Source organism: Ochlerotatus camptorhynchus, unplaced genomic scaffold (genome assembly GCF_037179485.1).
Source record: "Ochlerotatus camptorhynchus isolate MF236.1 unplaced genomic scaffold, CSIRO-AGI_Acam_v1.1 ptg000322l, whole genome shotgun sequence".
Classification (NCBI taxonomy): Eukaryota; Metazoa; Arthropoda; class Insecta; order Diptera; family Culicidae; genus Ochlerotatus; species Ochlerotatus camptorhynchus.
In genome coordinates this window covers 607177-621739 of record NW_027040810.1, presented here as the reverse complement: position 1 = coordinate 621739, position 14563 = coordinate 607177, and the positions used below count along the sequence as shown (strand labels likewise).

At 40.8% G+C, this 14563-nt stretch overlaps 1 protein-coding gene across 1 annotated transcript; it reads right to left on the bottom strand.

The window, feature by feature from the left end:
* Positions 1 to 13394: 13394 nt before the first annotated feature.
* Positions 13395 to 14563, bottom strand: LOC135707887 (uncharacterized). Its single transcript, XM_065229789.1, has 2 exons — positions 13852 to 14563; positions 13395 to 13780 (listed from the first exon to the last, which is right to left on the bottom strand). The coding sequence occupies exons 1-2, from the start codon at positions 14561 to 14563 to the stop codon at positions 13494 to 13496; spliced, it is 999 nt and encodes a 332-aa protein (XP_065085861.1). The 3' UTR covers positions 13395 to 13493.

Below are 14563 nucleotides of genomic sequence, written 5' to 3'. Positions count from 1 at the left end.
TACACATTCTTGCCGCCGACTGGCCCACGAAATCGCTCCTCCTGCATAGAACACGACGAAGCCCGTAGTAGACTTCCGTGTTCCGACATCTCCTGCCCAATCACTGTCCGAGTATGCAACAAGTCCACTATTTTCACCCCCGAGAGTCAGCTTCCAATCGCGCGTTCCTTTGAGGTAGCGGATAACGCGTTTGGCCGCCGTCCAGTCTCTCTCGGAAGGAGCACTAAACTTGCGCCCCAGGATTGCAGCACTGTTCATAATGTCGGGGCGAGCGCAAACGGCAATATACATCAATGCACCCACTGCGCTTCTGTACTTCGTAATGTCTTCCAGCGGTTCGCTGTTCACTTCATCACTCAAAAATCCTTTGTCCATCGGCGTTTTCGACACTTTTGCTTCACTGAGTCCCGTCTTCGCTACCAACTGGTCTATGTAGTTCATCAAGCTTACGCTGTACACATTGTTCTTCTTCTGCACTTCGAGACCCAGGAAGCACTTCACGTTGCCGAGACACTGAATGTCAAAACTCTTCTGCAACTGTTCGTATACGCGAGTAATCACTGCTTCGCTTTCACACCCCACGAGAAAATCGTCCACGTAAACTACCAAATACACTTTCTTCCCGTTCACGGTGCTCACAAACAAACACTGATCAACTTCACTCGCTGCAAACCCCATCTTCTTCAACACTTCCGTCAGCTTCTCGTACCAGCAGCGGGCTGACTGCTTCAGTCCATAAATGCTTTTGAGCAGCCGGCAAACAAGCTCCTCCTCGCCTTTAGCCACGTAGCCCGGGGGCTGCCTCATGTAGATTTCCTCACTGATCTTGCCATACAGATAGGCGGTTCGGACATCTAGATGCTTCAGTACGAGGTTCTTCTTCCCAGCCAACGTCAGGAGAGCTCGAAGAGTGGCGTGTCGCGTCACAGGGGCGTACACCTCATCGAAATCGACGCCAGGTGTTTGCGTAAACCCCTGCGCCACGATTCGTGCTTTGTAGCGCACGACCTCGTTGGTCTCATTCCGCTTAAGTTTGTATACCCATCGACTGCCGACGAGCTTCTTCCCTGGTGGAAGTGGCACCAGCTGCCAGGTACCATTCTTCTTCTGCGACGCCATCTCACTGTCCATTGCAGCCATCCAAGCATCCCGATCCGGACCAGATACTGCCTCCTTGAACGTAGCCGGCTCCTGCTCTGAGTGCGCTGCTACCCCAACCACGTAGTCCGACAGACGGCCGGGTAGCCACGTTCGCCGATGAGATTGACGACCAGTGCCTTCTGGAGTCGATGTCGCAGGTGCTTCCAGTTCTTCCTCCTCCTGCTTCACGGCCAGGGGGTCGCGCTTATCATCCGGATCCTCCATTTCGAAGTAATGCGAGTCTTCATCGTCTTCATCTTGATCCTCTTCATCAGCCTCTTCCACGGCTTCTTCCTGATCCGAAGGAACATCTTCTTCTTCAGCTTGCTGTTCCGTGCTGTCCTCGATTGGCCAAAACTCTTCGGCGCATTCAGGCTCCTGGCTCGGACCCTGCTGCAAGCTCTCCTTGGAAGATCCATCATCCATCTCCAGGAACCGCGCGTCCCGGCTGATGGTGATCTTGTTGGTGCTAGGATCAACAAAACGGTACCCTTTGTGTTCTTCGGAATACCCAATGAAACGAAGCTTACGTGCCTTTGCATCAAATTTGCCTCGTTTGACGTCTGGCACGTGTACGTAGGCATGGCACCCATAGACGGGGAGGAATCCCAGCTCTGGTTTGCGTCCGTGCCATTTCTCGAAAGGAGTCGTATCTACAGAACGTGAAGGAAGCCTATTCTGCAGGAACGCCGCTGCCACCACTGCCTCCCCCCAATAGCGCATGGGAAGATCAGCGTCAAGGAGCATCGTACGCGCCATCTCCTGCAGCGACCTATTCTTCCTCTCCGCTACTCCGTTTTGTTGCGGAGTGTATGGAGTCGTATATTGTGCCTTTATTCCCTCTTCCGCAAAGAATTTACGCAGTTCCTGGTTGCAGTACTCCCCGCCGCCGTCCGATCGGACAACCTTTGGTTTGCGGCCGAACAAAGTTTGGACAAAACGAACATATTCTTTGATCTTACCTGGAGCTTCCGACTTTTTGGCGAGTAAGTAGACGACCGTATAACGACTAAAGTCGTCAATCATCGTCATGATGAACCTCTTACCGCCCGGCGTTGTTGTCTTCATTGGCCCACACAGGTCGGTGTGAACCAACTCCAACGGCTGCGAAGACCTGCGTTCTGCCTCCTTCGGGATCGGGTCCCGAGCCAGTTTGCCTTCGATGCATGGCTCGCAGGTGAGCCGAATGCCGCACTTCACGACCTTCATGCCTTCACCTAACTTCTCGTTGCTGATTCGGCTAATCGCTGTCGGATGCCGGTGGCCAAACCGCCGGTGCCACTGGTGCTGGCACAGCGGATTATGCACTTTTTCTTCCACTTTTCGCGACACTTCACCGAGCTTCAACCGATACAAGTTGCCGCAGCGCTCCCCGGCAGCGACGACGTCACCGGCTTTATCACGGATGTCACAACCACTAGCCCCAAACACGGCCGTAAAACCTTTGGCGGTTAGTTTATCAACGGACACCAAGCCGCTTGTCAGCGACGGCACAAGCAAAACGTCAGAAAGATTCACGTTGATGACGTCACCGCTACCGTTCACTCCGCGCAGTGTGCCATAACCACAACCCGCCGTTTTAACTACTTTTCCGTCTGCCAAAATAACACTTGGTCCGTTCTTCTTCTCCAATTCCGTGAAAAACCGCTCGTCATTCGTCATATGACAGCTTGCGCCACTATCGATGTACCACGAGGTGCATTTTTCGTTGGCAACCATAAAGCACACATCGTTAGATTTCTTCGCACTTTTATCGGCTTTCTTCGCACTCGGTTTCACTTCGGGCTTCTTCTTTTCTGCATCGCCCTGCTTCTCGTTCTTCCACGCTCGGCAGTCACGCCGAATATGACCCGCCTTTCCACAATGGAAGCACGTTTTCCCCGCACTATTCTTCTCGCGACTCTTCTTTGTCGCACTCTTCATGGCGGTAGCCTCACCGCTCGCCGATCCACAAGCTCTTCCAGAACGCTCACATCGGCGTTCATATTCGTCAAGCACTTTCACTTTCACTGCTTCCAGCGTCGTACCGGCGTCGATCTGGCTCTGCAACAAAGTTGCCAGCCCTTGATACGATTCGGGCAAGCTTCGGAAGAGCAACACAATCTTGAAAGATTCACTTAGAGCGTGCCCCACAGCCGCAAGCCTATCGTATAATGCATCCAACTCCCGAACATGACACTCAACATCACCATCCTCGGAAAGATCCATGCGCCACAGCTTGTTCAGCAGCGCCACTTGCGTTGTGATGCTCGCTTTTTCGTGGTGTGCACACAAATTATCCCAACACTTTTTCGCCGAATCAGCAGTTCTCACAAGGTAGAACTGGTTCTCCTCGATCGAAAGGTTGATAGCCGTTCTCGCCTTCTGGTCAGCCTTTTTCCAGTTGTCGTCCGCTGGCTCCGGCTTCGGCTCGGCAATCGTGTGCCAAACCTCGTCCCGCGTGAGCAACATTTCGATGCGGAATTTCCATGCGCTCCAATTGAAATTGTTCAATTTGTCGAAATTGAATCCCTTGAAATCCGCCATTTTGTTCACTCACTCCCGACGCCGACTAGCCACTTGCGACGACCGCAACGCGAACCGAAAAATTTCTCAAAAATCTTCTTTCGCACTTTCCGAAACGCTTCCTGGGCCCATAACCTGTGGGAGAGTCGGATTGACCGCACAGGGGAATCAGCGTTGGTTTCGGATTACCGAAAAAGGAATCGACCACGAGGATTTAATAAAACTATCAAAAGGGAACTTTTAATGGGTCTTTCTTGTCGGATGTACAAAGTTCAACTGAAACACTTCTCTATTCGCGCCGTCTCAGCGTCGGCGAGGTTTGGTCGTCCCAATGGAAAAAAGATGTGTGGGGCACGACCAACCGGTAGATGACGAGGGGCAGCACACATTGCTAATTCTCTTCAGATAGAAGGTCAATGGTGAGGAGGATAGCTGAACCGATAACATTTTCATCTGGTGCTGTTTTCCTAATCCTATTGCAAAATTCTGAATCGAGGAGAGAATCAATTGTTAAGGAGGGATAGTGTTTACTATTAACACATACATAAATGAATGCATTCATAGAGAAAATCGTAAGAATTTATTTTAAACTCAGGCCAAAATATTAGTAGTTTGGTTTTTGTATTTACATTTTGTTGGAGAATAGCTGTGACCATTTTCTACACGCAGAAAATTTACCGTCGAAACAACAATATTTGAGGTAAATTTAAACGTAAACTCAGTTTGTTCTGGCCACAAACATAAACTAGGTTGATTTCAAACGTATTCTATGTTTGAATCCATTGATAATAATGTTTAAAACAAAAATAATGTTACGTTTATTTTAAAAATATTCGTGTTGAAAATAAACGTGAATATTTTTGATTTATTTGAAAACTATATGCGATCATAAATAAATATGTTTATTTTAAACATGCTTTTCATGTTTAAAATAAACAAACATATTTTGAAATTATTTTAGCATTTGAATGCGGGATAAAACAAAATAAAATGGATAGCTAATAAATGGAAATCTGCAGACAGGGCATCTAAATTCCTGCGATGATGGAAAGTCTGTGGATGTTTGGATCCGGGGGGCCGTCGGGGTGAGTGTCCGATCCGATCCAGTTCAGTAAAACCGGTGAAACTGTGATATTAGCGTCGTTTTGTCGTTTCTGACGCTGGTCCGCATACCGGCCTCTTTCTAAGTTATGTGCTCAGGGATGATCTGTTTTTCTTTCGACGTCGGGTGGGGTGTGAGGATGATATGAGGATCGGCATCAGAAACGACGGATTGACGTTAATATTGTGAGGTTCCACCGGTTTTGTCGAGCTTGGAACACTTGCTTGCGTGGGTTTCCGGACCCTCTACTTCGGTTTCGCCGCTTGCAGGCCGTTTTCGGTTAAGTTTGCCGAATGTAATTCTATGACTATGACAGACTATGACTTATATCATGTAATACTGGCTGTCTTGCAATGAACACTCATACATCTAGTTTTCACTGGAAATCCAATGTATGAGTGCTAATTGCAATTACATGATATAAGCCATATATCAGTACTAACATTTGAAAACGGCGCAAAAGCCATTTGTAAACAAATGGTTTGTGGGCCCTTTACTCGCTACTCGAAGTACACCCACGCAAACCAACAGCATCGTCAGGAAGGGGAAGATTCCCGTAAAAAAAAGAACCACTGAGGCACAATGAAATGTATTGTAACCATACAATAGAATTTATTGTATTTACAATAAATCATATTGTCTACAACGATAAAATAACCATAGAATGTATTGTTTTCACTATAGAATCTATGGTAAATGGGTAAATCTACAATAGAACAAGGGGGTTGTTATGTATCTTAACCATAGGAAAAATTACTTTTTTCCGAACAAAGATAAACCATTTACCATTAATTGTATTGTTGTTCTATTGTTGAAAATTATTACTATATGGGACGTATTGTAAATCTATTGTAATGACAATATGGTAAAATTTCTGGTACAATAAGATCGATTGTTGGCAATAGATTTTGATGTAATTGTATTTTATTATATGGTAATTGTATTGTTATTTTTTTCCGGGTTTCCCCTACCCGATGTAGCTGTTGTGTTGCGTGGGTGTACCATAGAGGTAACTCTAAGACCAGAAGGTCCCGAAGAAACGAGCTCAACTTTTTGGCTCAGCTCTGGTACTATCTTCGGTCCCAAGCTAATCGATTCACCCCTCGAAACATTGAAGAATCCACTAACCCCTCATTTTATCTGTCAAACTTTCATAGTGAATCAAAACAAACATAGTGTAGTACTGGAATTTATACTAGAATGGGGTACGTTAGTCGATTTGCTTGGGACCAATAGGCTAGTCAAGTAGTGAGCCAATTTAAAATCGTTAGTTTCGTATTGATTGTTGGGTGTACTTCGAGTAGCGAGTAAAGGGCCCACAAACCATTTGTTTACAAATGGCTTTTGCGCCGTTTTCAAATGTTAGCACTGATATAGTCTGTTCAGGGTATAAACAAGAAGGAAAAAATGACACGCTAAAAATTGATTACCCAGATTATGTATGCTTTTGAATTTAATTTAAACATACATATTTTTGTTGAAAACATGTTTTTAATTTACTTTGACCTACCCGAAAAAAAAATTACAGTGAAATTTTCAGTGGAAACAATGCTCTAACATTAATATTTATTGTCGACAATAAAAATGATTGTAATAATGTTGTACCCTTCCGAAAACGGCAAAACTGCTACCTAGATGTACAATGAATGTACATAATAAAATGTTGTTACAATGATTTTTATTGTATTTTTCATTTATTTTATTGTTAACATGATTCGATCACGAACAATAATGAACAACTCTATTACAATAAAAATTGTTGTTACATTAAATATTGGTGTGTTTTCATTGTGGGTTACTTCACGAACAATAAAAATAAATCTGATTGAAGCATGCAGACTATGAGAGGGTCAGCAACACTGCCAATGTAATCAAGATAGGCGCTGCTCGTATGGCTCTTGCTTTGACAGTTCGTTTGGCTCTATTCGTTGCCAAGTCAATTGAACACCTACGACCAAATCGGTTTGAGTTGAACTCAACTCTCCTGCCTCATCTAAATCCCGCTTAATGCAGACCTTTTCCGTGCAGTCAATAATCATACAATAATAATAAAAAAAATCCACCACTTGAAGATGTCAGGAAATAACTCTCAGGTGGAAGCATATTTCATGGGCGATTCTTTCCAGTTGAATGCATTAACTTATCAACGACGCTCAACCACCAAGGAGACGTGACCTAGAGAGATCGAGTGCAGGGGAGTTGGCCTCCATTTCTGACAAGTTCCGGATCGAATCTCAATCCATAACCAGTAAAAAAAGGACTCTCCCGTAACAGGCATACCACCCCCTTCCCTTCCCGGGGCGATGTTTTATTTTTTCGATTTATTTTTAAAGTCGATAAAGTAGATATGTCAAGCCAACACACACACTCTAAAGTACACTGTTATTTTTTTAATCAATAATTTCGTCAACCAACAGTAAAATAACAATAATATATAATGTTATTGAAAAAAAATTATATGGGGAAATCACGAAAATTTCATTGTTAAGATACTTAACGACCCCCCTTTTTTATTGTAAATTTTCCATTTACCATGAAATTTACTGTTTTGTACAACATAAATCAAGGTAAATTTATTGTAGACGTAACAATATAAATCATTGTTAAGACAATAATTTTCGTCTTATTGTTACATTTTTTTTTATTGTATTTTTGTTGTTATTTTTTTTCGGGTATTCATATTTTTATTTAATAAACATATATATTTTAAACTTAAATGAACAAAATTTGGTTCCGTGTGCCAGTTCTACTGTGATCTGTCAAAAGTTCTTGGTAAACAAAAATGTCAGCTGATCGCATGTGTCTCGTGGACAGCCTTATTGATCAGTTCACGAAGATTTGCCGCACTCTTCTCTCACCCGTAAGTTTTGACAGTTTTGGGTGGTTTGTTTTGGCTCCCATTCGTTGCTATCTCTTTTACTCAGAAGCAAAATGATAGGGAGCAAAAAGTGAGGTTAGGGACCGTGCACTGATCTATTGGGAATAAAAAGAATACACGCTATTTGTAGGCTTCTCATTTTTGAGTCAAAAACGCCTCAGTCTAGCCAAAAGGGAATTAAGTTACTCAAAAATGAGTAAACATGCGTTTACTCAAATTTGAGTAAACGTGCCTATGGAGGAAACTGGGTAACGGTTACTCAGATGATGACATTTATCAACTGAGTAAACCTTACCCATTTCGATTGAAACCCCATGAATGCTTTATGTATACACTATCACCACAGACAAACAGACGTAACTCTTCATTGTGTATCTTCGTTCACGCATTTAACGGTTGATTTGAATATTATCAGTTCCGCGAACTACTCGCCGCAGCGCTGGAATCGGATCACTTTGACGTTTCTATACATTCTATAGAAGTTTTATGCAATATTGTTTGCGAGTTAGCGAACAAGCTTGTTTTCCGCGAGAAGCCCGAGAGACGTCGTTACTGAGGTCTTTTGTTTTGAGATACTATGTTTTCAAGAAAAACTTTTTCAAAGAGTTACGTCTGTTTGTCTGTGCTATCACGCTATTTTGAGGCTACTCAGTGATTGGGTAGATCTGACTCATTTTTGCATACTGTATTGAGTTGTCAAAAAATGAGTAAACTAGTTTTGCTCCGATGAGTGAAATCTACTCAAATTCTGGGTAAATGGTTCTGATTAACACCTACGGCGACACCTTATTCATTTGGCAGGTCTTCTGCTCGATTGGAATAACTTTTCCTATGACTTTGACAGATAATCGTTTGTTCCAATTTTGACATATCGTCTCTTTATAAATTCAGGCTCTGTAGTTCTGATATCATTTTTTCCTAAGTTCAAAATGGCGCGCTTTGAAGTTGTGAACGGGCGAGTTTTTCCGCAGTGAATCTAAAATTAGTTTTAAGAAGCCCGAATAAACATGTATTATAAAGCTATTATACCATTCATCATTTTATGATTATTCAAGCAAATAATATGATGATACATGTTATCTTGCAGGAACTGTAAACCTAAGATAAAATGGATCATATCGATGATAAATGTTATGATAAAACAAGATCTTACCATTACCTTAATAGGTCGTTAAGTATAGTTACCATACAAAAAACCACTTTTTTTCGAACAAAATGTTCGCGAAAGTATTCAGGAAACAATCGTTGTATAATCTTATTTTCTTCTGTTATATTATAACATGTATCGTTCCATACTGGTAAAATTAAAAGAAATGTGTATGTACCGTGGCTATATCCGTTATTACTATTGAATAATAATATATAATAACAAAACTATAACGGGTATAATTTTGGGATAGTAATATTATAAGGAATTTATAATCATGACGATACCCGTTATAATTATCGGAAAATAATGAATAATAATTATAACAATCTTTCAACCCAAATAAAATAAAAAAATAACATTATTGAAATTGATTTTAGCTTTATTTTCTGCTCGTTGTGCGGTTTTTTATGATAAACATAGAAAAAAAAATTATATAACAAAAACAAGTTAAAAAACCATCGAGATTCTCGTTGAAAAAAAAAACCAAGTAAGATGAGTAAAATTAAATTAAATGCAGATTAATTTCTGCACACTTTCTTCAAATTGGAGATCTTTTGCGCGATAAAGCGCTTGATGGTTCTTTCGTCCGAGGCCGTTCGAATTGTAGCGGCATTCTCAGGGCCTACCCGAATAGCGGTTCTTTCAGCAACTTTATCTGTGGATAAACATTAAAAAATTATATTAGTCTGATGATCCATTCAAGCAATTCTTTCTTAACACATGCGTACCCAACCTTTTCAGCTTCGTCATTTATAGACTGACTTCGATTAAACAGCATCCAATCGAATGGAAATCATCTCTTGTTACCTCTAATTTATATTGATTTAGCTTATTTTTCCTTATTTAATTGTTTTTTAATTCTTGGTTTCAAATCGATTAAAAAAACAACAAACAAGAATGAAGCATAACCATCACAAAATCTAAAACAAGAGACAATTCCCGATCGATTGGAAGTTATTTTATCAAAGTTGGTCTAATAATGACGAAATTAGAGCCAAGATTGATTCTTTAGGCGGAAAAGGTTTGGCACGTATGGGTTACTTAATAAATATCGGTACAGTTGAAAACCGGAAAAATATACTAGTGACAGTTGATTTTATTCTTCATTTATATGTACTTATACACAATGTCGGGAATAGTGCGCTGTAATCGTACAATGATGCGCTATACAGTGCAATACTTCCGACACTATTTATAACGTACAGAAAAAGAGTAAAATCGAATGTTTTATCGATCTGTTTGCTGAACATAGCTTGGAAAGTATTTACATGGCCGCGGGGATGCAAAAAGAAAGTCGACAAATATAATCTGTCAATGTTACTTAGGACCTAACGCAATGTTCAACTTGAATTAGTTGAAGTGAATAAATAATTTTGTTTTATATTCCAATCGGACCCACGACTATAATTCTAGATAGAGCTATAATTAAGGCGTATCAACCTTTCTAAACAATGACTTCTCTCGATGATTTATAGGAACTTAAGACACGACCATACAAACCAACATATCCATCGGATAGGGGAACTCTTCCCATACTCGTTGGTGATGTTGATTTTCCAGCAAGAACCATGACTTTCGAGAAATAATCGAGAGCTGTTACGCCCTAATTCCAGCTCTATCTAAAATTATATGCATTAACCAAGGGGTAAGTCACTCGGCACAGCTGCTATTGTATTAACGCTATTTACAGTGTGCCGCATTCTTCCGGTATTGTGCCGAACGATTATATTTGTACCCTGATTTGTGCCTTTATATATTTGAAGTGTATGAGTGGTCAAATACAAATTGATCGGGTATATCTGGCAACACTGCTTCTGTAAGGAAGATATTGACAGCTGTTTATTTACTAAAGGCCTGTATAGAGATCGAAGCGAAGCGAAAAATTCATACAAAATACTAAATTTTTCACCTGCGTGAAAAACGCAATTGGCAAATATTTCGCTTCGCTTTGAACTGTAAACAGATACGATCCAGCGAAATCTATTGTTGTGGATCGCATCTTTTTCGCTTACGTTTATTTTTTTTTCGCGCATGCAGCGCTCGCGAAAAGAACAGCAGCTAAGCGAAAAGTTGACGTTTCGGGAGAGCGTGTCTGTCAGATTTTCACTTCACCGGAGGTGTAAACTGATCGATTTCGTTTCACATGAACTGTAAACTGCGAAAAAAGGAAACTGGAAAATGTTCCACAAACATTTTTTCACAACCTTTTTCGCTAGCGAAATTTCATGATTTTTCGCGTGCTTCAAATTTCGTTTCGCTTCGATCTGTATACTAGGCTTAAGTACAAATTCGCTTCAAGATTCGCTCAGTCGGTGGAAATCGTTGGCCTTGAATCTTGTTAAGGAAGTGAAAGAGTCGTTTTTTCTGTAATCGTACGTACTACCGCATTTGTTCATCCTCATCTGATAAGCTAATCCGTATATTTTTATCTAGATTTTCTCACGAATTTCTTCAAATTTCCTGCAGCACACAAATCATATGTGAAGGAACGGTGGAGACAACGAAAGTAATCGGGCTTCGATCCGACCCATCAGCACCGGATCAAACTGATCGGTTGAATTTTGCTGCTGGAAAATTTCCTGCTGGAAACCTCGAAAAAGTAATTCTTCTGCCAGAACGACTGCTACAAGATGGGATCGAGCTGTATGCAAGGTTGGCACATCCTTATGGAGGACTCGCACAAGCGCTACCGGTTTCGGGACGATGTGAAGATGGCTCTGCGACGTGGCTTTCTGGACATTGACGAGGCTATGCTGAACGACAAATCGCTGAATGAACAGATAGCCGGATCGACGGTGGTCACCGTTATGATAAAGAACGATAGGTTCTACTGAGTGTGCTAGGGATTCGCGGGCGATCGTGTGCATAAACCAGAAGCTTGATGTGCTTTCGATCGATCACAATCCGAAAAATACCAGTGAGTTGGAGAGGATAAAACGTGACGGAGGTAACGTTGAGTATAATAGGGGGCTATCCATATACCACATTGACAGCTCATGGGATGGGTGGTGGAGTTTATCGAATGTCCCGGTCCTTACAAATTAAAAAAAAATTAGATGGATGATTGTCTTCGCAGCAGGAGAAGGTATCTAAAACCTGTCATAACGTGTCCACGTGAAATATGGACAGCCCCTAGAGTGAATCAGGGCATTGTGGGCATATCCGAATGTGAAAAAAACCGAGTGGCTAGCGAGGGTTTTATGTTTATGTGACATAATTTGGGACGTACTTCCGATCCAATTGAAGAAGAAGTATACATAATAATAGACGAAGAAAACTTTCCTTATAGTGATAGCTTATTGTATTTTATATTTAATCATATGTGCGTAGGTACGACAATGTATCATCCGACAGCGAAAGCTTGTTGCTCGGCGCTTTGATGTGCGTAATATAGTGGTCAATATCCGATGGTTTTTATTGTTCAATACTAATCCTCCAGCTTGGGATATTGAATAAAAATTTCCTAAGAGAAAGATTCCCCTTCGCTCCACATTCGTTGGGCATTCTCTAGGAACAGTGGTAAGTGGACAATTTTTAGATTTTTCTGCAGATAAAAAAGGTATTAGCAAATATCCTATGTGCGTCAGCTATATTTACCTCTCTGGTATTGAAAGTTAGTTACATGACAAACTATGCGACCATGTAGTGCTATCCAATCTCCGATAGTTACATATTTCATGCTGCATGCAGTTAGCGTTAACTGATCCTGTTGGTGCAATCATTCTAATACGATGAAACCGTCTCAAGCGGTCGTTTGATCTTTTAAAACGACCTGATGACAGCATCCAAAGCATTGTCGATTTTTTTATGCTCATATTTTTACCGTTTACTCCTTTTACGTGGAATACGTTACGATTATTACCGGAAGAGCATTGGCGTAAAAGTAGTTCTCCACCAGCGTTAGCAAATATCGTTTCAGCATCTTCAATTATGTGTTCTCCTATTTCATTTTCATTTGAAGAGCTTTCTTCAACTGCAGAACCTGCGGTACTCTTATTTGCAGTTTCATTGACTTCGTATTTATCTGAAATATTATCGAGAAAATCACCTACACAAACTTTTCAATATGTAACTGTGTTTTACCTTCGCATTCTATGTTAATGAAATCACTGTTCTTAATTGAAACAAATTCAAATTCGGCTTCAGTTTTAGAATTTATAATTGTCATACTTTCCCCGAAATCAATATCTTCCTGTTCAACACCTAGATGGTTTAACAAATGTATTGCATCGTTTGCAGCTTTCTCGATAGCTTGGCGGATTTGGATATCATTTGGAAGGTCATGGATCGGCGTTTTCTGTGATTTCAGCTGTTTCTTCTGCAAGCACGGAAAGTTTAGCTCTGTTTTTCTACGATGCACGATGAATAATTTCATTTGAACTTTTTGCATGCGCTGCTCGACTTCTTTCATGGTGAAATTAACTGCGGTGTGATTAACAGTTGTCATTGACCGAAGCTCACGAAATGCAGTTTCACATGGTTGACTTGATAAATGATTGATAATGAATTGTTCACTTCTATTGGCTTTCCGGCATCTGACAACGAATTTTATTAAGCCATGCGCATTTAATTCTAAACAATGATACACATTTGATGTAGGGCACTGTTTTAGTGTTTTCTGATGCTTTAAGCAAATTCGTCGCCATGCACGAACAAATAATAAGGTAGTCCTGTAGAAAGAAGTTAGTTGAAACATATTTGTGTCATACTGGGTATCATCATTTTGTAACAAACCATATTGAAGTTATGCGTTCTGTAGGAGACATTTGTTGATCGTTAAATGCTAAATAAGCATTACGCATTATTCGTAAATATGTAGCTGTTCCGATACTGCCAGGTACCACTGTGGTTAAATGATCAATTAGATTCAACGACATAAGTTTCATTGACGGATCAAATTTCATTCGGTCCGCCGCATTCAAATCAGAAGGATTTAGTTTGTGTATAACTTTTTGTCCGTTTTCCATCATTTGTTTGAGGACTGCAGACGAAATTACATAGTCACCTGAAGTCGAAGATATAAATTATTAATTATATAAAAATTGTGATGAGAACAAGAATAAGAAGCATCTTTACCTAAACGCATTTGTTTTTTGGGGTCTAACAAGGTATGACGAAATTTGTTGACTAGGTGAATACTATCCTGAATGCAGATTGGTTTATCATCCATATCTATGACAAAGTGAAGGCCGTATGATTCGCTTGGACATCCATTTGGTATTTTTGTTCTTTGTCGCATGCCAACGGTTATGCCAACTTTCAGCAATTCAGTTTCTATAAATGCCCACCTCGACATAACTTGGTCATGTGTAAATCTGTTATCACTGCACGTGTACAGCACGCAAAATGGCGATGCTCCGACAGCCATTGGTGTTGCTAATACAACATATAAGTATTCACCAACAGAAAAACGATCAAGATCGTTTATGATCTTTTTGATTGAACTGGCTTTGAAAACATCTTGTTCAGGCATACCAAACTTGTTTAAAGGAGCCACTAGGCCACGAATTGCATCATTTCTTGAATCATATTCCGGGTTTGGTGAAAGGGTTGTTCCATCTTCACTCAAAGCTACTACTAATGGATAGTTGTGCGCATTTAGATACTTAAGCAGGGGCATCACCATTAAGACTCCTTCTTGAGTTTCTGTAGTGTGCCTTGCGATATGTCGTTTTATTGTTTTTGAACTAGGAAGCTGCATGTTTGCTCTTTTAAATTGATAACTGCTGTTTCCAGCAGTCATCAATTCATAGGCAGCTGCATCGAGCTCAGATTCTGTATACCGCAT

Excerpts from the sequence above, each read along its gene's own strand:
- LOC135707887 (XM_065229789.1), bottom strand. The coding sequence starts at position 14,563 with ATGCGGTATACAGAATCTGAGCTCGATGCAGCTGCCTATGAATTGATG. Across the intron at positions 13,781-13,851 it reads CAAAAAACAAATGCGTTTAG|GTGACTATGTAATTTCGTCT; the intron begins GTAAAGATGCTT and ends CTTCGACTTCAG.